Raw genomic sequence first — 26,281 nt, 5'->3', positions numbered from 1 at the left:
GGTGTGTTCCTACTATGGAAATCAGCCTATTCATCATGCATAGTACTCATTTCAATCATTTCATAAACTAGCTCCAGTAGTTACCTTCCCTTTAATAACAACTTTCCCAGAAATGCTTTTGTTTACCTAACTCCATATACTTCCTACAAATCTACATAGGGAGTAGCATATGGAATCTATGGTTTGCATAGTTGCTGCTTTTTCTTGTGTTTTGGGGTTTTTTTTTCCTCAAAAATGCTAGAAATTAAGTAGAGGTAGAGGGGACTGTGTTCCTAAAGTGCTGGAAAGATTTTCTGTGCCTGCCCTGGATATTAAAAACTATCTGGACAGCCATTTACCTTGTGGGGTTTAATAGTAGTTCATGCTTCATAATTTTCCTTTCTCTACTTTTTCAGGATTCAATAAGACTCTTGGGAAAGGCAGTGTATATGTGAAAGGGAGAAAAACATACTGGCAGCAAATACATTTGAGAACATTTATGCTGCAAGCAGGTAATCCAAAAAGTGATGAAATAGTAAAGTGACAAGACCTGGCCTGAACATCTAAAACTTTGATGATGTTTGGCAGGGAAAATTAGACCAATTAAAGGGTGCCTCTGGGAAGCTTTACCTTACATGACCAGAACTTCTACACAATATCTTGGTGTACTTGGCACTTTTACAGGGATAATACTCATGTGAATGGTTTTGCCAGTATGTTAGTCATCTGCAGGATTTTAGTCTGCATTTGGTTTGGATGCGTTTCTGTATCACGTTTTGCTTCCTGAGAAGAACTTGCAGCCTGACCCTCTGCTATCGCCTCAATTCCCCTTTCACAGTATTCTGAGTTATTAGTGGGGTGAAGGACCTGCTCTTCTACACTTGCTTTCTCAAACTCCCCCACTTAAAACTGAAGTGCCTGGAGGCTATTGATTGGTGTTTAATAGCACTCTACACCAGCAGCCTTTTCTTCATCATTACACTAGATTTTTATACTTCAGTATAAACGTCTCTTAAGTGTTTCCCTCGACCAGCAGTCTGAGGATCATAGAATAGCATTTACAAAAAAAAAGAAAAAACTCCAGAGTCAAAGGCACAGAAAAATACCACTGCATTGTACTAAGATACTTTCCCCCTCTTCCTAAAAAACAATATAAATCCAACCAGTACAATAAAAGGACCTAGAAAAAGTAGGAATGTAGTCAGATAACAAATGAATTAATGTTTGGGAAACAAAGCTGATAATACTGTACTTTGGGAGACAAAGACAAAACACAGTTCTTGGATGGGGAAAAAGAAACACAGAGACCTCTTCAAATAACTTCTCTTTATTGTGAGCAATAATCCATAGGGGGCAATGGAGCTTATATGAGAGGCATCTGAAGAAACGCACAGTGAGAAACCAAAGTAATGGTGCCTCTGCATATTATTTTTGAGAGACTTGAGCCAGATTTTTTTTTTTCCTTACATCTCATCACCTAAACAGTTCAGGCATGAGGCATTGGTAAAATCAGAGATTTTGTGATTCACAGAGATACGTGATACTGCAGTGAATGATTATTTTAATCTATTTTAAACTCATACCTTGAGGAAAAAAGCATTTGAAGGGGTTTAGAGACTACAGACTTGAGGCTGGGAACATACTTTGTCTGTTTCTGGCTGATGTGCATAGCTGTACATGCTGGCAGTCAGCTGTTTTTCCACATGAGTTTTGGTTTTAGGTGATCATATGAGTGCCTGACAGGCAAAGTCATCAACACATTTTCAATTTATTACTTTTATATTGCAAAACAGTGTTTTGTAAAAATGGAGATGCTGATGAAAAGATCTATTTCTATTCCACTTTTCATCCCATTGAAAAATAAAAAGAATAATTAAAAAAAAAATAAAAAGGAGGGGGGAAATGGAAGTTCCTCTGCACAGGTTTTGTCTGACAGAAAAGAATACACACAGGTACTGCCATGTTCTAGGACTGCCTTAATTGTTAGTTTTATACAGTTGTTTTAGAAGCCATCATTCCAAACCCAAATTACTTGAGGGGAACACTCACGATAACATCTCCTAGAAAGAAAAGTGAAAAGAACTGATTAGAAGGATGAAGAAAGTTAGCAGTTACGAGAATCTGAAAAGTCTAAATATTTTACAAAATCTAAGTAACTAAAGAAGAGCTGGTAAGAATCTACAAGTATCTGAAAATTTGAATTCCCAAAGGTTTGAAGAATAACACAGCTTGGTATCAGGCTGCAAAAATTATGTTAAATTAGGGGAGATCATACAAGTCTAAATTTCCTGAAACTCAATCCAAAATGTGCTTGAACAGTGAGATTGTTTCAAATACAAAATACTTTCTAAAAGAACTAGACAAATTATATGGATTACAGCACTTCTAAGAAAGGGAGTAGAGTACTAGAATTAAGTATATTGAAGATGGTGAATATACTATTCCTCATCTTTACACGTTGACCTTGTTTCTGTGTTCAGAAACCATATATAGAGTTGTTGAGTTGGTCAATAAACTAATCCAGTCATCAATAAAGCACACCTTCTTGTTTATTAATATGTGATTAAAAATATATATGATAAAAAGATATCGACTGAGCAGAGTTTGGGTGACAAGAACAATTATAGCTTCAAGCCTAATCAGTACATGAGCTGTTTAACCCAGTGAAAGTCAATAGTCTATTTCTGAACAATTACACGTTTTGTTTTAAATAAAGTATTTTGATTTTGCTAGTGCTCTCATTTTCTCTTCATGACTTAGATGTGTACACAGAAGCAGAAAGAAACAGCTGCAAACTAAATCACCCAGTATAATTCCACTTTATGGTCCTTGTATGATAAAGTTGTAAATAAGCAGCGAATAGGTTTTATTTTATTTGTAACTTGCTAGCCACAAATAAATCAAGCTCAGAATAACTATGTCTCTCTTTTCAGTTGTATTACTAGTTAAACAGGTCTTAATCATATTTCTATAATATTCTAATTTACTTATTCTTACAGATTTCTGTTGTCATTTTAAGCTAAAGTCATAATTTTACTGCATTCAAAGTACTCAATTCTGATTTCATTAAAGAAGTTTCTTAAACCTAATAAGAAGTTATAATAAAAAGCCATTTAATTCCTCCTTGAGTGATCATTAGCTTTTACAAACTTTTTTCACATCTCAGTGCACCTTCACTCCAAAGCAGTATTCCACAGAGCTCAATGTCTGATGAAAAGATGATAGCAACACAGTAAAGTTTGAACTGGGTGCATCTTTAAACATCAAAATATTCCAGTGTAGTGGGTGTTCAGTAGAAACTGGGAGCTGGTGAATGGTCAGACATTCCTGAGCGAGAACACAGGGTCACTGGCTTGTCCCCACAATGTTAAAAATTAACTGTGGGCCCAAAGCAAGCAGCATCAAATGTCTGGGCTATCCACAAGCAGAACTTTTAGCGGTTTTAGCACTGGCTTGTTGTGTCAACATTCAAAAGTCAGTTAAATCAATGGTACTGCCCAAAGTGTTTGCAAGTTGTAAATCTTTAAGTGCCAGATCAGAAAGTTCCTTATCTTTTCTTTAACTATCATGTTCATCAAGTGCTTGTACTGTTATCATTTCCACAGATATTTTTCCTACCTGCTAATCATGTCATGCTCTTAAGTCCTTTGTGGAATAGAATGATGAACACTTTGGGAAGAAAATCTTTTGCATTAAAGCTAACACAGTTCCATCATCTATTCTTCTCAAATGCATTTTTTTAGGTGAATGTAAAATTCACCTTGTTGTTGATTGCTGCTATAGAGAAAGTTGTTTAATAAGGAAAAGCAAATGAACTGAAAGAGAAACCTCCGGTTGTGCTCACACAGCCTCGAAAGTTCTGGTTTTTTGGAAATCAATGCTGACAATAAACACTCTTTTCTGAGTACCTTCATATTAATATATCAGTTCCGATCCAACAGTAAGTAAAAGTCGATCGCTTTTCCCCTGACTGAAGCAAGAGTCATTGTTTAACTCTCAGAAACCAGACTAAGTCCTCCAGGAGGTAATTTCCACTTGATTACAGTGTAGTTCCACTATTTTTCCTAGATATGTCTGATTCTGGCTAGTGCAGGAGGTGGCACACTGGTGTAGGTGGACCATTGGTACAATCCAGCATGTACCTCCTGGTCAACAAGAAAAGTTTTCTTTTGGGCAGGGGAAAACGTTCTGATGTCTTGTGAAAGAACACTCACAGGGTCAGCTTTGGTTTATTTTGGATGGTGATGTCTCAAACACAGAGAATGCTTGTCCAGCAGTTGAGTGGTTCCCAGCTGAAATATTTCCTCTTTAAATAGATGGTAGAGTCAGTGCCTCAGAAGTATGTGTGAGGATGTGCCCCGAAAGACAAATCAGGTCATCTAAGATAAGAGTCTTGCCCCAAGTTGCCTTTAGGAGAACACAATTCTGTAGCTACAGCGTGGAGCTTAGGGAAGTCAGCCCTAGCAGCCTGACCACCTGCAGAGCTCACAGGTCATAACATCTCCGCAGAAGGAGCCAAGTACCATAGGAAAGATCTGAATCTCTTTTAATCTATGGCACTGATATATCTCAGCAATTCCCAATACATTCTAATCTGGAGAAAGAGTTGGGTTTGATATCCATCTCTTTCAAGATAAATGAGAGTTTCTAAATCAAGGGTGGGGAAGATATAAATATGCAGGCAAGAAAAATTATTCCTGAAGAGAGGATCCACTGCACTTTCAGATTAATAGGTGTCTCCCACCACAATAGCATACTGCCAAACAGTAAAAAAGAGACTCTGGGAGGTAAATTTATTAGGCTAAAAATCTATTTTTCTGAGTTTAAACTTACCCATCTGCTTATCTTCAAACAGACTCTGAACACAGCATTGCTGATAATACCCTTTGTTCCAGTCTGTTACTTGATTTAGTCGCATGTTTAAAAATATTAGTACATTTAAGAATGTTGGTACATTTATGACTCTAATTAAATATGTATACTAGGGATCTTTATTCTTCCGCTAAATAAAACGGGAGTTTAATCCATTTTGGATTTCATTTCTTTGTAATGCACTTCTTCAGCTTTTTTAATTAAAACCCTAGCATTAACTGTACAATTCTCAGTATTTAGGAAAAGCTGACCTGCATTTTGATGATGCAAATGCCCAAGGTGTGTTGATTTATTAGGAAGGTGAATTGAAATAAATGTGTAGTTACTCAAAAAACCCATATTTTTCAGGTGTAGATAACAGCAATAAAATCATTAAAATAGGATACTGTTGAGGATTTGTATGATGGCTGGGAAGTAATTTCTATTTTTATTTATCTTAGCACTCTTACTTATCTGTGTGTTTGATCCTCAGCATCAGCCCCTCCGTGCGATTCTATACCTTCATCATCATCATCGCTCATTTTGTCCATGCAGAAGATGGAGGCATACTGAGCTTTCTACAGACTGCTGTCCAGACTCTCATATCCTGTATGGGACAGAACATCAGTATGCCTGTTGCAACGAAAGCACGCATCTGCTTTTACACTAGTTCCCGTTCGATAGTGAGAGTTCAAATATACGGAATTTTCATTTTAATTATTGTCAAAGCATTTTGTCATGAATACTTAGTTTAAAAACTACTCTGTCTTTTGAAGGGAGAGCTAAACTAATCTGCAAACTTAGCAAGGGTCACAAATTATATCTGCCAGGTCTCAAGCACTTACCACTTCTCTGGTGTCACAACTAAGCCTCTGTATGCTCCTCATTCACATCAAAGTGGAGTAACCATGACAAAAAAAAAAAAACTGGGGGGGCACAGGATGGGACCAAAACCACCCCATGACAGTAGTTTAACAGTGTAGATCTCCTTGGCAAGTTGAACTTGGTGAGAGACTGGCACTGATCTGCCTTTAGGGAGGCTGACTCTTGCCTAATTTCTGTCTGTGCCTTTGCAAACCTTCACTGGAGCAAACTACTAGGGCCACACAGCAGGTCCAGAATATCTTCATCATTTTAAATTTACTTCCCCAGACAACTCTGCTTTTCACCTTCTATTTGTTGGTGATATGGGTGATTGAGCGGGGAGTTTTTGAATGACGACTGTGACAAAGATGGACCAGCCACTGCTAGTAAGAATAGGCATCCTCATATCCAGAAAATTAGAATAAACTTCTCTTACTTCTCTCTATGTATTTGTGCTAGGAGTGTCCAAGTCAGTTATATCATCAGTGTATTTATGAATAAAACCTTTGCCTTTGAACAGCTACCTATGAAATATTGCAGTGCTATTGCAATGAGTCTTAATCTTTTACTCAAATGATTTATTGTGGCGCCTATTGTTGTTTTGGAGCCTTCCGAGATACAGAGATACACTCAGATTACTGTACATCAAAGTAGGTGCATACTTTTATATAGTAATCTATTCATTCATGATTGAGATATAGTCACCTCAGGGGTGGGATGATATAGGATTATCATCACAAGCAATAGTAAAGCTTTATTGACATGAATACTAGATCTTTGACTTGGTCAGATACGCTGAGAAAAGCTTCTTTTTTTTTTTTTCCTTATTCTATTATTATTGGCCATGGTGAGAGGAATCAGGCTCTGCAAAAAGGCTGATAATGTAGGGTATATAAATACAGCAGTGAATATACTGTTTTCCATCAACATGACTTTCACACTACATCATGAAATTGCTTTAGCTTTATTAATGTTGCTCAATGGAGATGCGGATGTCACATCTAAAACTTTTGTCTCTGATACAAAAACGTTTGCTGTTATCTGGGTCAAAATCAGTTCCTAAGCAGCCAGATGGCCACTCTCACATTACATAATTGAGATTATATTAGTTGTTCTGTCTTATATATTGGTATAAAAATGATGGACTTGGAAGTATACGTTGCTTTGTTACTAAATCCAGGCACAGTACCTAATACCAATGGGAAAAAGACAGAGGGCCTGTTCCCTAGCAGGTCTGCTCTGTTATGCTTGGTTTTGAAATAAGCTGCCTCTTTTATGCACTGGGTACTTCACATATTTGAGGTCTCTAGAAAGAATTAAGCAATTTAATCTAAAACATTTTGATTAAGCCTGTAGTTTGTTAAGAGAAGCAGAAAGTTAGGCTCTGGTGGTAAAAGCGATGCTGAAGAGGTCCTTGCTTAGAGGAAATGGCACTTATTTGTTACAAGTTACTACTCAAAATAATGGTGACTGCTGATTGCATCAGGACTCCTGAAGCTATCTTTATACTGCGCTCTCATACAGTCTCAGTGTTCCTAAAAACTGGATCCATTTTCTCTTTTTACATTTGCATTTATTTATCCCATTTGTTCAAGCTATTACAGGTACAATTTTCCAATGCCACCGTGGTTATTTCTGGGCATAAAAAGTGATGATGAACTGCAGGTTTATTCTGAATGAGGATCTGTTGTGAAGCAAAGTAGGAATAGAAAATTATTGTCTCACTTACTGTCTTGGATCAGTGGACGAATTTTAATCCATGGCTAAGCAGACAGGCTGTTTCAGTGAGTGCAGCGACTGCTTGACTGCAGGCCAAGGATGCTCCGACTGAGGTCAGGATCACATGCCTGGTGATGGCACTTCCTATCTCTATGAGTAAAAGCGAGAGCGATGCTGCAGGTCCTCTGTATCGTAACACAGGCAACAGAACTTCAAAAGTTCAAGAGTGGTTTTTTTCCTGTTTGTTCAAATCCAGACCCACGCAGGGCAATCTGGGTTCCTAATGGTAAAACCATCCCCCTAAAACCATTTGAAGATTTTAGTCCAGTTCCCAATAAATAGGTGCCAGTATTACCAACTAAATAAGCAATTGAATATGTGCTAATTGAGAAAAAAGGTCAGAGGGTACTTGGACTTTCCAGTTCAGTCACCCCTTTTCTATTATGCCTAACTTTGGTAGAACAGAGGTGTTACCTGTGTTGTACCTGATCAGCAGATAAGCCAAAATGCTGCCTAAAAGCTATCAACCTGCTACCTTTCATAAGCACTCAACTCCTTAAAAATAATAATTTAAAAAACCCATTTGTTAAAATAAGTGAGGTATCACTAATACCCCTAAACTTGCAGTGGGGATGAATGAAATGAAAAATGAAGGAGTGAAAATTGGTAAGGAATGAAAAATCAAAGAAGCGATGCAAAAGCCTGTGTTTTAATGGAAATTAAAAAGAAGAGCAAGAAATTAGGCAGGGGATAAACCTTGTGTAGCCATATCATATTTTACACATAGACACATGCACACACAAATGGAAAGAGCATTACAGGCTCTATGAACTTTTAAAGCCAGTAGGAAGTGAGAGAAAGCAAGCTAATCACACTGCTCAGTACCAATCCCTCCTGCAGATGCTTTACCACACAGCTTCTAATCACACCATCACGTACTTGGAGATGCTCAAGAATTTTTCAGGAAAAAATGTCTTCCTCCAAATTCAGACTATGTAATACAAAAATGTTAGCTCTGAAGCAATTGTAAGGACATTAAAATCAAAGACTGCAGTAACCGAAGGCAAGTTGCTGTTGCGTGCACCTGAAATGGAAGTGTCCCAGATACAAGTGCTTTCACCAGTAGAGACGTGCACTTTGGTGTCCTCTGGGTCAGCACCTTATTTCCATGTTCTCTGATAACCTGGGCTTGTTCCTCTCCTTTTTGCTCCCTCTCCTTCCTCTATTTCATGAATAACTTTACAAAGCCTTTGTTTCATCCACTCTTGTGCAATGGTATATGAATGCAGTTTGACAGGGCAGGGGGACTGTTCTGCTTGATCTTCACGAGCCCTCCTTCGGCATTCAGAGCAGTACGTGGGCAAAGCTTCAGGAGTTAGTTTCCACTGTTAAGCTTACCTATATGGGACTGTAGGTTTTATTTGGGGCACACAAATCCTAACCTGAACCCAACACTGTTGTCCTTTTCCTGTTTCTCCCACCACCACACTGTAGTATCTGGGTACTTAGCAAGCATATTTTATAGCCTGGAAGAAGGGATTGAAATTGAAGGGATGAGATCATCCTATCTTTTTTAATAGAACTGTATGCCAAACAAATTATATTAAAGTAAAAAATGCCTACTAATTTTGGGTATCCAATTAGAGACTTTGTCTACTTAATTTTTCAACCCATTTGGCATTCTGCATCACTTGGTGTAGAAAATGCACGGTCCCATGGACTTTGTCTGAGGTAATGAGACTTCAGCCTACCAGACCCCAAAATTTCAAGATGGGCCCTCATAATATGAAAAATCTCAGTTAATCATTACCTCTTGAGGCAACTTCCCTCACATTGTAGAAGCTCTGAGGTAAAAGGGGAACGAAAGCAAACTCAGCAGGCAAAATTCAGCTATCACCTTGCCACAAAGCCCTGCTTTCTCTTCTTGTAATTCTCTATCTCATACGTGAACCATACCCAACTCTGTGACAAATTATACAGGAATCTAGTGAACAAAAACAGTGAATAAAAACTACAAAGTTCTGATCTCTCCCCAGAGGAAGGGTACCTTGCAGGGTTTCGTTTCTGCTTCAGGAAATTTGTGGAATAAAATCTGTGTGCTCATGTATCGTAATGTATGGAGACTGAATCAAGGTGCTCCGAAACCCTCAGATTAGTCATTTCCTTAACATCCCAGTGCCTGATGTTGTGTCTAGTGTTGAATATATAACATGTTTCCTTAGTTCAGTGGCAACACAGAAAAAAAAATAATTAAAAAAATGTTTTGAATCAGCTTGGAAACACTTCTCTTGAAGGTCATTTAATTCTTTTTTAGCATCCGAAAGAAGACTCTATTACAAATAAAAAGCAATAATGATGCAGCTGAACTGCATCAGTTAAAAATAGTGAAATAAAACATTTTGACTTTCAGAATGTCTACCATGTTTCAAATGAAATTCAGCCCAGCCACTCCGGACATCCTGCAATTACGCATCCTTGCTCTTGGCTGACAATGTTAGTTGGTTTTGCTATCCTTGCCCTTCTATCGCCCCTCCAGGCTCTTAAACCAAACGGTTTCTCTCTGCTTTCTCTGCACAACCTCTGTGTCTCCTTACCTAATCAGTCCCAGGCTCCTACCTCCGAACACCAGTCCCAGTTTTTCTCTCTGGACTGCTTGGCTGCTTCTATCGCCTCTCTGTCACAGGCTGGAATTTTTTTTTTCCTCCCCATCGTATTCATGCAGAGACCTTTCTTCTTGACACAACCTTCAAATCGTTTGGAGCTTAGAAAAGATAGGATTCCTACCTCTCAGATTCTGCGCCAAAGCTCAGACTCATGGGGAAAATTTGGAGGTGGGGATTAAAGGGGAAATCTAGCCTCGCCGCTGTATCCTTAAGCTTCTGTTTGCAGAGAGGGCCAATCTTTAGCAATTCCTTTTTCCTGCTAGAATAAAATAAATCATTACTGAGAGTGTGTTCATGACAAAATTTCTAATATTTACAAGTTAGTCACATTTGGATACATTTTCAGACAGAGAGGGAAAGGCATATTTTAAATAAAAAAGGTCACATTTTGAGTCTGTGCTTCAAAGCCTGAGGGCAGCAGAGCATTTCAAAGGAAAAAGTTTCCATTTTTTTAGTATGAGCAAAACTGTTTATTTTTCCATAACCTTGTTCTTGGAAATGGACAAATTGTTTTGGCAGGTATTTTCAAAATAATCTGGCCGGTACAGACGGTCAGCATATCAGTTTTCAGCCTAAGTGATGATGTTTTTTCTAAAGCTACATGCAGCAGAAAATATGGGCTCTGCTGAGAAATGTTTGCCAAGCCCAGTACAGGCAATGGCAGCACATCCACCTTAGAATATTGTCACAGATTACGTCCTCTGAGGATTTCCAATTTTTTTTAAACATCAATTGCCTCGTGGAAAGGCAATAGGGTCAGTGTCTGTTACTTCCCTTGTTTAGAGGCAGAGAAACTAAAATAGGAGGAAAGGAGAAAAAATCAGGGATAGAATCCAAAAATCCTGATCTGATTCTTAGCCCCCCATTTATGCCCCATTGCTGCCGCTTCTGAGGGGTGTTATTTGTGCCATGGCCCTCCGGTCTGGAGTACTGCAGGTATTCTTTACACTGACACATGTCAGAGAGAACATCCCTTGCGTAATTTCTGTGATTTAACTCTCTGTAATTGAAAGCTTGGGAGGGCTGTAAGAGAGGGCAGAGCAGGTGCAGGAGATACCTGTAAATAATTCAGCTAAGAAAAAGCAGCCTCCCACATTCAGATTGTATGAGTACGCTGGCACATATGAAAAAAAAATTTCACATATTTCTGAGGTGTCTGATGCAACTCAGGGGCAAGGCCCTATGGAAAAGAGAGGTGCAAGGGGGAGAGCTGCAGGAGGGCTACACGGCAGCAGAGCAGTTGGCTGGTGTGATGGGTTGCTTGATAGCCACTGCCTTTGCTCTTGCTCCAAGTACCCTGGCTGGGGTGAACCCCAGCGAAGGCACAAGCCAGAGACACCGGAGGCCTGAGGTAGACAAGCTGCATAGAAGTTCATGCCACTGTCTGGCTCACTTAGGAGAGTAAGAAACACAGTTAACAGTAAGTGATGAGATAGCCCCATGCAGACCAAGAACCTCTGCTAAAAGCCACCCCAGCAGCGATAACAAATTTCTTAGCTTAAACTGCAGCCCTCTTCAGGGGAAAAGGAAAAAAAAAAAAAAAAAAAAAAAAAAAAGAAAGAATTGCCAAATCAAACTGCTGACTCCTTTTTTCTTATCAAAACACCACAGCATACATCTTAACAGTCAAGTAAATCAAATGCAGGACCAGCTGGAACTGGCCAGCTCTTGACCCTCCCTTGATATCAGGTGTGTGCTGCACTTCTCTGGCAGATTAATTTATGATCTCAAGTAACTCAGAGCACCTAAAACTTTCAGTACGGCTGTTAAGATGCGGCTGAAGGTTTTCTTTGGAAAGTATCGCTGCTAGAAAAAAAGTTGGAGGTCTTCCCGATCGACAGAGACACTCCCCTACTGGTGTCAGTGACTTTGTTCCCTCTAGATCTCTTTATTTTTAAGCTCACCCATAATGTGGCTATGGCACAAAATTCAGCGGCATGGCCAAAGCCTGGCTGCATGCATCTGAGCCACTGTCAGTCCCCTTCTGCATGTGGAGCTTCCTCCTGGGGGGGATTTGGAAGTGTTTATGGAAATGCATCCCTAAAGAAACCTTTCAGCTCACGGAAAAAACTGGGGAAGGTCCAGGAGAGTGTGTGCAGAGCATGCCGAGTCAGGAGCAGCTCTCAGGCAGCTCTACCTGCCGTGTGCGATCGGCAGCAGCTCCAGGAGCGTGCCTGCGTGGGTGATCAATATAACCTATTGCGAAAGAAAGCCTCGGTGTTTCTGGGGGGGGAAGAGATTTAGAAAGAAGTTCTTTAATTATTACCTGCAGAGAAGTTAAAGTGTAACTCAGTAGTAACATACTGCAGTCCCTGGGGGGGGGGGGGGGGGGGAAGTCAGGCATCTAACCTGCCTGAAGTCTGCGTGAAAACTAAAAAAAAACCAAACAAAAAAACCCCAAAAAACTAATGTAAAACATAGAATGAATTTAAAAGGGAAGGGCAAAGAGAGAGAAACGCAAAGCATGGGCAAGGCAGAAGCAGAGAGGAAAGGAGTTCATCTTCCAGGCCCTGACCTCGCTCGGCGCCGGGGGGCCGCGGGCAGGCTGCGGAGCTGCAGCACCCACGCGTGATCCTGTGCTCCCCCCCCCGCTGGTGCTGGTAAGGCACCTCCCGTGGAGCGCGAACCTCCCGCCTGCCCCCACGGCCTCCGCTCGCCCCCGCCGCCCCCGGGGCGGCTGCGCGGGTGGCCCCGGCCCGCGGCGGGCGGTGCTGAACCCCGGCGCTGCCCGCGCATCTCCCGGCCCCTGCGCAGAGCACCTCCTCCCTACAAGGGGGAGCAGAGCCCCGCGGCTGCCAGGGTCACGCCGATCCGGCGGGGTATGCATAGGTATAACGCATATGTTATTTTTTTGAGGGAGTTTGCTTCCTCGGCAGGTCAACGTGTTAATTAAAAGTTGGTCCAGATTGGTCGCTTGCAGTCCCAGGTGCGCGATTAACACATAAGGAAATTATTCTTTTTTTAAGATAGCAGAATGTATAAAACTCAGTAGAAACCCCATTGCCTCCTTACTATTAACTAGCAGTCGCGCAGAGAAAATCATTAGAGAGATAATTAAATATGGGTCTATTTTTGAAGAGTGTCCTGCAAAATAGCCCCAAAAAATGATGTAGTAATTTGATTTTTTTTTTCCTTTGGCACTACAGGTGCTAGCTATGTTTTCCCTTCATCTCCCACACCATGTATATTAAACAGGGAGGGAACATTGCTCTACCGTCGGTGATGACCCCAGACTTCGCTAGAATGTTTCGCTCCTCGGTGTAAAATTGCGAAGTGGGTCTCTGTCTAAAATTCACTATATTGGTTTTTATAATTACCTCGTGGTCTAAACTTTTTCGCAACCCATTTCTTAAAGGAAAAAAAAAAAGGGGGGGGGGGGAGGGCGAGGAAAAAAAAGAAGGAAACAAACTTCGCTGTCACCGTATGAACATTTCTGTTTGTCTCAAGCCAGGCTTTCAGGAACTTTGCCTGGATCGCGTGCTGCGTTGCTGCGGTCGCCCTGCTGAGGCGTGCGGTTGCCCCGGCTGCCCGCCCCGCTGCAGCCCGGCCCGGCTCTGCGCAGGCCGCTGCCGCTGCCCACCGCCCGTACCCACCCACCCCACTCCCCGTACCGCCCCCCCGCCCCGTACCGGCCCTGGGCGCTGGCCCTGCCTTCGCGGGAGCGCGTTGCCCGCACCGCGCCGCGCCGCACCGGGTGGCTTCGGCTTCGCACCCGGGGTGTGATGTGCCAGATTTCAGCGGAGAACTAAATAACTCCTAATGGTATTTATCGCAGGGGAAAAAAAAAAAAAAAAAAAAAAAAAAAGAACATAACAAACAAGACCAGACCGCGCCAGGCCGCCGAGATTTTACTCTTTCCTCCGGAATTTTTTTTTCCGCTCCCAGTAAAACACAGTTCACGGTTCTGCTTTGCCCCCGTGCCAGGCTGACCTCAGTCACTCCGGGACAATAAGCAGCGGCCGGAGCCCAGCACCGGGCGGAGGCAGCCCGCGGAGCGGCGCGGAAAGCTCGCAGCCGCCAGCCCGACCTCCGCACCGCACCGCACACCGCGGGGCGGGCAGCACCGCCGCTTCAGCCCGGCCCGGGCCTCGCTGTTCCTAGGGGCGTCCGTGGCTTTTTTTTTTTTTTTTTTCCCCTTTCTCTCTCCTCTGTCGGATACCGAAGGTGAATAATGAAATCCCTTTGCGGATAGTTTATGAGCCATGAGATTGGAAACGTGTATGGGCAGAGCGGCGCGCCGGGCTGAGCATCACTCGGGAGCCGGGCGGCGGAGCGGCTGCGGCGCGCAGGGAGCGCGGGGCTGCGCGGGGCCGCGGTCGCCGCTCCCGGGAGCCGCCGGGGATGCGGTGCGGGCCGTCCCCGCCGCGCACGGGCTGCGCGCTGCCCCCCGGGCAGGACTATAGGAAGGAGGGCGATTCGACTGGGGGGGGCTGGGGGGGGGGGTTGCCTGCGGTGCGCAAAGCGCGCGCGCTGCCTGTGGGGGCTCCGTGCGCGTCCCCGCGCCGCGGCCAGGCAGCGCGTGGGGGGCCCGCGGGCTGCACAAAGGCGGCGGGGGCGGGGGGCGGGGGGGGGGCTCAGCGACGGCCGCCTCCGCGGAGTGGAATGGGCCGAGCGCGGGGCGACTTTTAGGGCTGGTTCGGGGACAAGGGGGGGGTTGCGGGGCGCGGCAAGCGGCTTCGCAAAGGTGCTACAAGCCGCTGTCCTGGGCGTTTTTGCGGCAGGTCACGTATGCGTGGACGGGGCAGAGGCAGGCGGGAGCGGGGCCGCTGCCCCCCCCGCCCCCCCGGCGCACGTCTGGGCGGCACTGGCGCCTTTACAGGAGCGGACGTGTCACAGAACGTCCGTGCCACGGGGTGTCTGAGGGCACCGCCACCTCCCTGCCGCAAAAACAAAACACTCATCAACTCCGCTCAGTGTATGCCATCGAGCAAAGTCGCCGCGGCGCGAACTGGCACCATCTGTCCTGCCATTCTGGGAGACACAGATATATTTCTTTAGACAGGTCAGCAGATCTTCCCCGGCCAGCCCTGTCAGGTACCTGTCAGGGGAGAAAACCTCTTCATAGTTGCCGCGGTAGGGTCCTTATCAGTGGCAGCTCCTCCGCTGACAGGGACCCAGCCTTAAGCCTCCCGCACATCAATGTCCCCCGGAGACAGGGAACTGTCGCTCCCAGGGAAGGCCAAAGCTGCCGGCGCCGCTCAGCCCCTTAACAAAAAGCGGGAGGGGGGGGAGGGCGGGGGGGAGCCGGCCCCGAGGGCGCTTTCCCAGGTGCTGCCCGAGGGCGGCCAGGCTGGGCGCTGGGGCGGGGGGCTGCCCCCGGCGGCCCGGCTGTGGGCGGCACTCCCGGCCGAGCCGTCCGACCGGCCCCGCTGCCGCTCCCCTCCCGCGGCGGCGGCTGCTGCGCGCCCAGGGGCCGCGGGGCGTGCGGTGGGCGCCGGGCGGGGAGCGGGGGCCGCGCAGCCGCGTGTTCACGGGGCTTTGCTCTCGAGTGGGCCCGTGGCTGCCCCAGAGCCCCAGGCAAGCACTTCACCCTGGTAACTCGGACCTGCTTTCTTTCTCTTCCCCCGCTTGTCTTCAAAGTGCGGGCACGCTCAGGGAAGCCTGCCTGCCCGCCTCCTTCACTTCCACCCGGCACCGCGTGGATCCCCCACCCCCCACCCCACCAAAAAAAAAACCAACCAAACCACCACCAGCAAAAAAAACACAACCACCCTCACCCACCCCCCGCAAACGCACCGTGTTTCCAACTTGGAGTTAAAGTCGGTGCTAATCCGGGTCAGTTCCTGCCCCTGGCTGGGAAGGCAGGGAGGGAGGATGTAACGTATAGCTCGGGGGGGATGGGGGGGGGAGGAACAAAAACAACCCCCAAAATAAGCAAACAAACAAAAATCTCGCGCACGATCACAATAAAGTGAAAATCCTTTCTACACACCCACAACTTTAGCTCTGTCTGCTGCCTGGGGGGGTTTAATCTTGCAAAGAGAAAGGGGGGCTCCCTGCGCAAAATTACGCCTTCTCCTCTCATTTGTTAGCTGATTCCATCAAAAAGTTCGCTATTTATAGGCTACACACACGAACCTGGAGTAATACAAACCCTCCCGTGCTGTTCCCCTCGCAAAGTGGCCGGTCCTGAAGCATCTGATCGGGTTTGTGTGTGTGTGTGTGTGTGTGCGTGAGCGAGCGAGAGAGAGACACACAGAGAGCGCTACCATCAAAAAGGGGAAAGAAGAGCTCAAGCTGAGAGACTTATTAATTGCTAAGAGCTGCTCTGCCACCAGCCATGTGAGTACCTAACAATGATCACCTTTTGCACAGATGGTCAGCGATCAGGCACAGACACTTTCTGTCCTTTTCTTCCTCCCTCCCCTTTCTTATTTTTTTTATTCCCCTCCTGTCTCCCTCTCTCCCACCCACCTTTTTTTTTTTTTCCCCTTCTTTTTAGTTTGAGTTTGCACGGCTTATTCCTCCCGAAGAGGAGGAATGAAACGTGGGCGAGCGCGGGGGAGAAAATGTGCCGGCGAAGAGGAAGGAAGGAAGGAGTGGTGGAGGGAGAGGAGGAGGGTTTGTTAAGCGATCGCCTTGTCCCCCGAGTCCGAGCCGGCTGGGAATTAGTAACAGCGAGATAACGGAGATTGTATCCCTCCCTCTTCCTCCGCTCTGCTTTTCCTGGAGCGCTCAGACCCCCTGACGATTATTACTCTGGGATCAGCGCGGGTAACAAGCTGTATTCATCAAACCCCACTTAGGGGAATTGAAAAGGAAATATTTTAAAAAATAATAATAATAAAAAAAAGGAGAGCGGGGATAAGGGGGTTTGATCGCTCCGCGTACAGCAGTACTGGCCGCCAGCCGCCAGCCGGCTGTGCAGGCAGGTAGAAAGAGCCGGGAGAGCAGCCCGGTCCCTCGGGCTGTGCGTGCGATTTTGGGGACGGGGGAGCGCCCCTTCCCCGGCGCGGACGGCAGCGCGGCCCCCGCACACTGCTGCTGCCCCCCGGGCTGCGCCCCTGCCCCCCCCCCCCGGGCTGCGCCCCTGCCCCCCGCCTGCGCCCTGCGCCCCTCAGGCAGCCCCGGCCCGCGGCGCGGTGCGTGGAGCCGAGCCCCACGCAGCGGGCAGGGCACGGCTCCGCACGTGGGTCTAAGAAATTGCACAGTTGGTTCCGGAGCGGGGGAAAATGAAATCTGTAATAGGCAACGTGGCTCTGGAAAAGGTAGGTGTCCTGGTTTGTGGAGGAATGCAGGGCTGGGAGACTCTTCGCGTGGAAAGGAGGGGTGTGGGCAGAGAAGGCGAATTTGCTTCCAGCATGGAGAGGCGCTTTTCCAAAGCAGCACTTGAGCTCCAATCACACACTCTCAGGTTAGCGTAGCATTAAATTAACAGGGTCGGGGTTATCCAGGGCATTATACTGTGTGCCCGGGATGTAACCTCTGCTCATTTATACACAAAGAAGAGGGAGAGACGGAGTTACACCTGGAAAGCCAAAGAGCACGGTGAGTTATCGGTATTTGTTCCTCTCCCTCACATGCCTGTGAACAAAGTTCAAAGGCAACCGGTGCGTGCCCGGGTCCGCCGGAGCCCACTCCTCCCCCCAGGGGCTGCAGCGCAGCCGCGCCTGGTGCCGGGACCTCCACCACGGTCCCCCGGAGCCGAGCCCCCGCAAAAGAGCCAGGAGAACTCGCGGTATCTTGGTTATAACTTTGCTGCTTTACGGGGGGGGGGGGAGGAAGAAAAAAAAAAGGAATAAAAGAAAAGTGACTTGGACGCAGCGCTATTTATAGGTGGCAGTAAAGCCTCCTTTTCAATAAGCAGCCGTGGAAAAGAAGCGTCAGAAAACCGGCTGCTGTATTGATTCAAGGTGCCGGCCGGTCAGAGCCCTGCTAGCCAGGCTGGACCTACAAAGTCACGGCTCCTCTCGGGTTAGGCGGCGAGAGCAGGAATAGGCTCCGCGTTTTGCTGACCACTGGCTTGGACACGAGTCAGTTCCCCAGCACAGGTATAGGGCACAGGAGTGTGAGGTGGAAGACTTTCCCCTTTTCTTTCAGACACACACACACAATACAGGGCACCCGCAGGGCTGAAAGTGGGCCAGGGCTACACGGTAGGTATCAGATCACACAAAGCAGAGGAAAGAAATCCAGTTAAAAATACATTAGTTGAAATCAGAGGACGAGCTTGATTTTTTTTTTTTCTTTTAAACAAAGGTGCACGTTAGAACAAGCTGGAAGCACTTTGTGCCTGACGGGAGCCCCCACGCCCATTGGAAATAAAGCAAGGAGCTTGCTCTTTCTTTGCATCTTTTAAACCTTGTTTTAATTAGAATTGCTAAAGTAGGACACCACGGTGGAAGATGTTTTCAAGTATCCACCTACCTTTCTGCTGTAAGCAGAATTGCTGCCTGCTAAATTGCTTGAAACGCAAAATTCTGCCCCACCCCCAGCTTGTTTTGGCACCTACTCACCCTTTCCCCCCCCCCCCCCCCCCGAAATTGCAATCGCTTGTGAAAGGTTACTCCATTAGAAGGAAAAGAGAAACCCCAAACAACCAGCAGTAATGAGATGAGTGGACGCCGAGAGCCTCTCTTTGCTCTGTACAGCAGAAAAGGGTTTGGACAGAAAGCGTCCCTCAAAACTAAAGCCTTTTTTGGTTTGTTGGGTTTTTTGTTTGTGTTTTGTTTTTTTTTAAGTCCCAAATGGGGCGTATCCTTACCCTTCTCCTTTAATTTATTTGATTAAATCATAACAAAAACAGACTCATCCCCTTCTGCGAAACCTTTTACGTGGAAGGCAAGCAGTTGGCTTTAGCTCACTACGGGCACCGGCTGGGCTCAGGCTGTGCTCCCGTTCGCGGGCAGCGTTTCACGCAAACGCGTGTTACAGCTGTACCTCACGCTCCTCACCTGCAAGCCTCAGGCTTGCAAACTGGTTATCTCCTTCCCCACTTGTCTCTGATTTCGCTAAGAAGGGCTGCCCGTGGCAGGGGCTTGCGGGACGAGGGGGCTCTGTCCCGCGGGGGGTGGTGCAGAGGGCGCCCGGCCCGGTTTATGCTCGGCACCGCTTCTGCACCGCACCCCGCCTCCGCACCGCGCCCGCTGCCCCACTCCGCTCCCGGTTAAGGGCTAGATTAATTTCGCCTTCATGAAAGTGAGGTTCTATTAGCTCGCTTCTAGTTTAAATTAAAAAAAAAAAAAGAGAGAGAAAGAAAGAAAAAACCCAAAACCCTCCTAAAAGTTTGTTGGGTAAAGCTCGAATTTTCTTCTCTTATTGCTCAAATGAAGAACCGCGTCAATTAACTCCAATTTGGAAACGCCTGCCCGAGAAGAATAATGGTAATTCCCCGTCCTTCTCTGAAAGGTGGCTGCCGCATGGCATTTAGCGCGTGTGGCCCTGGTAACCCGCTGACACGGTGGCTCCCCTGCCCGCCCCCCCGCCGCCCTCGGCTCTCCCACCCCCTTGGCTTCGCCCCGGGGCCAGGCAGCCGCGCCGGGCGCCGCTCCCGCCTTCTGGGGGTGCCCCCGGCGCCCCCTGTCCTGCCAGAGCCCCCCGCCCCCTGCCCGCAGCCACCCGGGGCTTAACACCTTGGCTGGGCTCTCACAGCCAGCACAGCACGGTCACCGTGGGAAAAGAGTTACTTGCCCCCCGATAAGAGGGCAGGGGCCGCGTAGCAACAGGTAACGCGGGCACCTGCAGTTTTTCAAGGGCATTTAACTGCTGACAGAGGGAGCAGGAGGTTTGCGGAAGGGTCGCATTCGGTAAGAGGGGGTGTGAGAGGAGAGGAGCATCTAAAAAATGGTCCTTAGTGGCACTTTAACAAAAGTTTAACGTTGCTGTGAGGGCGACAGGACCTCTGTAGCTAAACGGGAAGGCTGCCTTGCCTCGGCGTCTTGCTCGCTGGTTTCTCGTGGTCCCCAGGAGCCCCGACAGCCGCCCCCTGGAGCGGCCCCGGCCCTGGGACGCGCGGGGCCGGGCACGTGTTGCGCTCCGGGGGAGCGGGACGACCCCTGCCTCTGCGGGGACCCGCCGAGGATGCTCCGGGCGCCCGGTGCGGGGCTGGGGCAGGGGGAGGGTACGGCTGCGTGGCGGGGGGGAGCGGGACAGCCCCCCCTCTCTCCCCGACTTATTTCATCGTTGCTTTTGAGGGCACGGCAGGAGCGAGCGCTTCGCGGCCGGGCACAAACCAGACCTGAGCAAGCCCTCGCAGGGTGTGTGCGGGGTTGTCTGTGTGTGGAAGGGGGGCTCATGGCCAGGGCAGGGGACCCACGGCCACCCGGGGGCCGGGACGCCCCGCGGGGGTCCCCCGCTGCGGCAGCCGCAGGAGCCGTTGCGGGGCGGGCAGGGCTGCCCCTGGGGCACGGCGGGCGGGGAGGGTCCCTGGGCTGACCCGAACGGGGGGAGCTCTCCCCTCCCCCCCTTCCCCTCCCCGGCTCTTTGTTCTTTGCCCCTTTGTTCTCCCTTTCCTCGGCGTTTGCCCTAAGTTTCCCGGGGGGTTGGAGGTGCGGAGGAAAGTTGCTGAAAGCTGAGGAATTACAGTAAGTGGATGCCGGAGCAGGGACAAGAGGCGGGGGGCCCTTCTCGGGCTACGAGCCGTTCCCCAAATCCCGTGGCTTTGTCTGCCCTCGCCGGGGGCCGGCGAGCCGCGCTGCAGCGGGCCGTGCTGCTGCTGGGGCACAGGGGACAGGGGGCTCCCGTGGCCACCGCGCACCCCTGGGGACCATGCACCCCCTCCTCCAGGGGAAAGCATCCCGGTGGGCAGCTGTCCCTACCGGCCTTTCTGGTGGGAAAGGGGAAAAAAAAACCCGTAATAATCGCTGAACATACTGTAATGAGACGAGGCTGTAGGTCACGGAGAGGATTTCTGAATGTTCGATTTTAGGGCACGTGTATTGGTTTGAGTTGCACAAACCCAGCATGGATTTGGCTTCATGGCTTTATTTTCGGTGGTTTTCCTGCTGGCGTGGCAGGGCTCTGGTGAAGTGTCAGGAGTTAAACAAGTTGGTGTTTACTTTCAAAGCAGATGGAATATCCTCACAGAGCAATGGCGCAGCTTAAAAGGCAGCTTTAGCATGGCTAATGGGAGATTGCAGCATGGTTTGGTATTGACAAATGGAACACAGCTTCCTTCGAAAAGGAAAACCTCTTCGGTCGGTTCAATATGTACAGCCTTATCCTGTCTTTATTAATCGTAATTAAATGCTAAAGAACTAAAGCTTGTTTTACCTTTCACTAAGAAATCACTGAACTTTGCAAGTACCAGTTAGCACAGAATTCTTCCCTCTCCCCCGATATATTAAAGTAGGAAAACATTTGGGTGAGTTAGGTATTAGGAAAGGTGATGTAAAAGGAAGTTTTAGTCTGGTGCATGGGAGCAGGCCACAACAGGTTACAGACAGAGCCAGGTTTGAGTCCCAAACTCCAGCAGACTTCCCTGACAGCACTGCTACGCTCCCACCTTTGTAACTGAGGATATAATGGATGAATATAGCACTTCGGCATGTGTTAAAAAGCTGCTTGAATGTAATTCTCATATTTCTTGTAATCAAGACAATGCCCATATATAAAAACAGTAAATATTTATGTAGGGATCATATAAAATTATTTTTTAGAAACGATTATATTCCACAGTACTTTGTATTACATTAAAAAGGCTAAAACTGTTTATTATGGTGAGACAAATTTCCAGAATTTCTATACACTTTTCTGATATGAAACAAAACAAAGTTGAGAAATAAGGTGACATGAGCTAGGAGTTGACTAAATCAGTTTTAGATCGGGGGTTTGTCAATGTGCATATGCTAATAGGGATCATACCATTCTTCTGGCAGATGTTAAACCCCAGGATCGATTTTTCAAATGAAACAGGTTTTGATTTGAGGTGATGTGGGGTCTGTTCTTCTGGCTTTGTTTTTTCCCGATGCTGAGGGGATACAATCCCAGTGAGAAGTCTGGGAACCTTGCAACTGGAAAATACCAGCTTTAGGTATTTCAAGCTGGAAACTGAAACACAGAATCTGTCCTTGAAAACTTTGACCTTTATTATTTAGGAGTGTCGTTCACAGTTGAATGTAATGATAGGTCACTAGCAAAGTAGAGAAAGATACGGGCGTCGTGTTGGATGCTTTGGTGATAGTTCGATTTTCTAGCTGAGTATGTCTCTGCACACAAGTCTACTAGCTTATTGCTTAAATCCAGAGGTCGGCTGCGTTACTTACTATTCTGTTTATATCTCAGTGCTCATAATGTGTTGCTGCAATATCCAGCTAAAAATGTTCAATGCCATTTACAACAAGGAATCTGCCTTAAGCAATACTATAATCAGTAATAGCTAATGTTACCGAGAGCAACAGTTTCAACAAATGACTTGCCGCCACAGGAGTTAACAAAGGTACAGCTGTAATTGTGTTCAGAACTAAATAGAAGCAGCTATCGAAGAGGAAAAATATAAATTTAATTGGAAAAATGGATCTTACACAATGCTGTGTGCCATCAATAACGGTTGCTTCTGTCTCGGTAATGGTGACAATTAGAGGGCCAAGCCATGTTAGTGGGTACTTGTTCAAACAGAGGGTTTCTGCAGCATAAGAAAAATTAATTTCTGACTGAAAAGCATCCACTGAAGAAAAGGTGGTTGCATTTATCTACATGTCAATTAATCTTCCCCTTTTGCTCGTGCTTTTTACTGGCATACATAGATTTCCTTTCAATAGATGAGAAACTTATATATATCTTTTAAAAAACAGACAACCCCCTGCTACTTCCCTTGGAGGCTCTGACGTTGAATACAAGTTACTAAGTATTGCACTGAATTTCAGAGGGCAAATCTAAATATACAAAAATGGCTTGGGATTTTGTTGTCTTGGCTTTTGGAGCAGGGGACAAAAGTACTGAACTGTAGTAGTTCGCTAAGCTACCGAGTTTAAATGAGATGTCAGGCAAGACCTTTTACCTCTGATTTTTTATCACCTTTGTCTGTTGATAAACGCTTGGAGCAAATGAGAGGAAAACAACCCTAACATTGCTTTAATTTTTACTTTCCTCGCACTTGTTGTTATATCTAAGCAGTTCTGAACAGCATCGGTGCAGAGGAATATGGTATAAAATCAGAGCAAGGAGGAAATTAAAAATGAGCACTCTGTGCTTTATAATAGATACCTTTAGGCACAGGTGTGAATAAATACTGATTCGTTTATACAGTTCTTAAATGGAAAAGCCTTAAGTTTACAACAAAGATAAACAGTGTGTCGTGGTGCATTTAGCAGATGCTGGTGTGCTAACTTTAGGAAAATGGAGAGTAGCAGTCCCCTCGACATCCCTGCAGAAAATTAGATCTTGCCAGAAAGGAGAGCATATAACCATAGCAGTTATGTTGAGAATGGATGGTTAACAGCTTTAATACTGTATTTATTTTATTAGTTTACCTCAGTCTTAATAAATCTAAAAGATTTTTTCTTATAAATGCCCATGTTTTATTCTATAGGTATATACTTAATAAAACTAAAAAAGCCTTCAGAATAATGCAAATCTCGGGCTTTTGAACGTTGTTTGCAAGGGCCTTTACGTGCTTACTACGTGTGTAAAATTACCACTAACAGTAATAAGTAGTGGTACATGTTGGCTAAGATACAGTTGCTGAATAAATAGCAATTATTTAGATTGGTGGCTTTTGGGGCATTTTTTACTGTTATGTCTTGTATAGAGAGACCCAGAGCCCATTCATCATGCAGGTTTAGGAGTACACTTAGGGTCTTGACAGAATGTAGTCAATACATTTGCAACAAAAACTGATGATAATGATGTGTTCCCAAGTATTCCATCTGTTTTGAAATTTGTCATAGCTAGTGAATAGTACAGTAGTAATAAACTTAGAAATTACTTCCCCATATTTATATTCTGTCACAAAAGGCTTCTTATTCGAAGCACAAGAATAAGTATTTATCTCTGTTTTCTTAGTGACTCATGACCCCAAGGTACAGCACTGGCATAATACATGCAATGTCCCTCCCTCAAAATACTTGCAAGAATAATATGTTATTGCCTATTTTTTCAAACATAAATCGGTAATGTGTGACTTTGGCTCTAAGCACAGAGGGAGAAAAGGTGATAAATCAATAAAAGTTCATTTTAAGGAACTGATTAAGATAAAGGCTCCGTTCTGTTTCTGTTGCAGTTAATGCCAAGACTCCCGTGACTTTGAATAGCTTCCTCTTACTGTTTGGGTTGTGGAAATGCTCAGAAATCCCAGCCAGTGTTTTGGTTTTGTTGTGCAGAAACACATACGAGTAATATAGTCGTCTTTGTTGAAGGCTACAGTTACAGGCCCAAATTTTTTTTGTATAATAGTTTTGTATTTCTTATCACATATTAGTAGGTTCTACGCCACACCCTCCCTCCCCCCTGGAATCAGTTAACCAAATCCATAAGCAGCGTATTTGATATTTTGTGTTTAACTTTTTCAAACCCTCATCCAAATACAGGATAACAATGATTTGGGTTTTTTTTTTTTTTGTTTCACTTGTATCAAATACAAATCCTTACGCTGGTGTCAGTCTTGGGAAGCTGCCAAAGAACTGTTGCTAAGTTTAACGTCCATTAATGACGACTGTTAAAATGAGTGAGGAACTTGCACATTTTCTTCCAGTTAGGAAAATGTTCACACAGAACTGAACTAGGTAATTCTGTGTGTATGTTTATCAGTCAATGCTTACTGAACAAATTAGATCGGTATTTAACATCTTTTTTTTTTTTTTTTTCCTTATTCATATTTTTATATTCACAAAAGCGAGGCATCTAAAATATGCTTGAAATTTAAAAACGTAGAACTTTAAACAAGGAATGAAAATAGTGCAGACTTCTGAATTATAAGTTAGAAAAATCTTTCTGTTTCTAGCTAGGATTTTCTCTGAATAATTGTCTTCCCTTCTCCCTCTCTGTTTATCTTGTCTGCTTGAAAAATGTTGGAAGTAGTATGTATTTTAGTGGGATACAGCATAGTGACTCCTCCATGTTCAAAGGATGCTTGGAGCTCTTCATATGATATCTTTGCATCAGTAGAAAGCATTAAATATTTTTATGCAGATTGAATCTTTTACGTATGGCGAAAAATACAGTAATCCAGTGAGGGTTTCCACTGATACATGGAAATCAAAAGATTTTACAGCTGTACACATACATATACTGCTATTGACATCAGGTACTTCTGGGGTAGGTGGTAGTGGTGTATTCAGGGAAGAAACAGAAATAAATGGAGCTTATACTTCTAAATTGGGTGATACCAGCTTCTCTTGTACACTCAGTAGATAAATTTGTACTTTTATGGTTTTCCTTTTCTTATGTGTTATAACATCTTTCCAACGGAATAAGTGAGATATCTATCCATCTATGACACACATATAGATCTATGTGTTTGTGTGTGTATATATATATCACATCACAGCCAGGGAAAAATTTACTCAAGTAGACAAACTTGCTTTATGCCACATAAAAGAGGAACTTTCTGGGTCAGAAGCGGGCTGTATTAGTAGAATGAAGAAATTACTGAAACTGTAGTATCCCCCCTTCCTTAAGCATAACTCCGTTTATGTAAGGAAGGATCACCAGCAGTAGACCCATGTTAAGTGAGAGTGACCATAGTAACTGAATTATTTCTCAGTTTCTTTACCCATTGCCTAGCAAATAAATTTTCATCAATATGTCAAAATAAATATTCCTTAGGAGGAAAAACAGGCAAATAGATTCAACCTTTAAATGCTGGGGGGTTGGGGCATTTTTGATAGATTTTTTTGTTTCATAGCAAGCAGCATTTGTAGAAAAATACTCAAAGCTGGGGGGAAAATAACTTAGGGACTATGATGGGACTGGCACAGATCTTTCTTGAACTGGTAGAAGATGCAGACTTGTCACGGGGTGTTAATATCTTTAGAATCACATTGAAGTTCACCTGATCTGTAAGTTTGGCATCGCATCCACTAAAATCACTGAGATTCATGTTCCACAGCCTGGAGCTTCTGTAACCACACCTAACTTTTAAGAGTGGCTCATTTTGACATTATAGTTCAAAATGTTTGGGTAACCCAGGCATGGTAAGCCTGTGATTGATTATAATACTTGATGCTTAATGAGTGAATTTGATCTTTTCATCCAAGGGGTATCAAATACATAAGCCCTACTTTCATACCTAAAGCCTTACTTTTCATACTTTCATAAGCCTGTTTCAT

The 26,281-nt window shown here is 45.4% G+C and overlaps 1 protein-coding gene and 1 long non-coding RNA gene across 19 annotated transcripts in view; one reads left to right on the top strand and one right to left on the bottom strand.

Moving 5' to 3' along the window:
* Positions 1-1,290: 1,290 nt before the first annotated feature.
* LOC114016583 (uncharacterized) lies at positions 1,291-16,243 on the bottom strand. 9 transcript variants are annotated; one of them, XR_008734954.1, is made up of 5 exons: positions 16,155-16,243; positions 10,198-10,335; positions 7,424-7,563; positions 5,301-5,437; positions 1,291-2,039 (listed from the first exon to the last, which is right to left on the bottom strand). It is a non-coding gene; the product is annotated as an uncharacterized LOC114016583 (long non-coding RNA). The 9 variants fall into 9 exon arrangements; XR_008734949.1 differs by lacking the exon at positions 16,155-16,243 and adding an exon at positions 15,813-16,130; XR_008734952.1 differs by lacking the exon at positions 16,155-16,243 and adding an exon at positions 15,115-15,286.
* Positions 16,205-26,281, top strand: part of ESRRG (estrogen related receptor gamma) — a 408,187-nt gene continuing 398,110 nt past the window's right edge. Inside the window, exon 1 of one of the 10 annotated variants that reach the window (XM_055725774.1) lies at positions 16,205-16,358. Coding sequence is in view for 1 of the 10 variants with exons in the window: in XM_027809203.2 (XP_027665004.1) it covers positions 16,357-16,358 (2 nt within the window). In the remaining 9 variants the exon portion in view is untranslated. Of the gene's footprint in view, positions 16,359-17,265; positions 17,285-17,486; positions 17,565-17,734; positions 17,755-19,722; positions 19,742-26,281 lie in introns of those variants that run through there. The other 9 variants (XM_027809203.2, XM_055725768.1, XM_027809206.2 and 6 more) reach the window with 9 other exon arrangements.

Source organism: Falco cherrug, chromosome 13 (genome assembly GCF_023634085.1).
Source record: "Falco cherrug isolate bFalChe1 chromosome 13, bFalChe1.pri, whole genome shotgun sequence".
Lineage (NCBI taxonomy): Eukaryota > Metazoa > Chordata > Aves > Falconiformes > Falconidae > Falco > Falco cherrug.
Note: the sequence above shows the minus strand (reverse complement) of the source record. Positions and strands in the feature narration are given on the sequence as shown.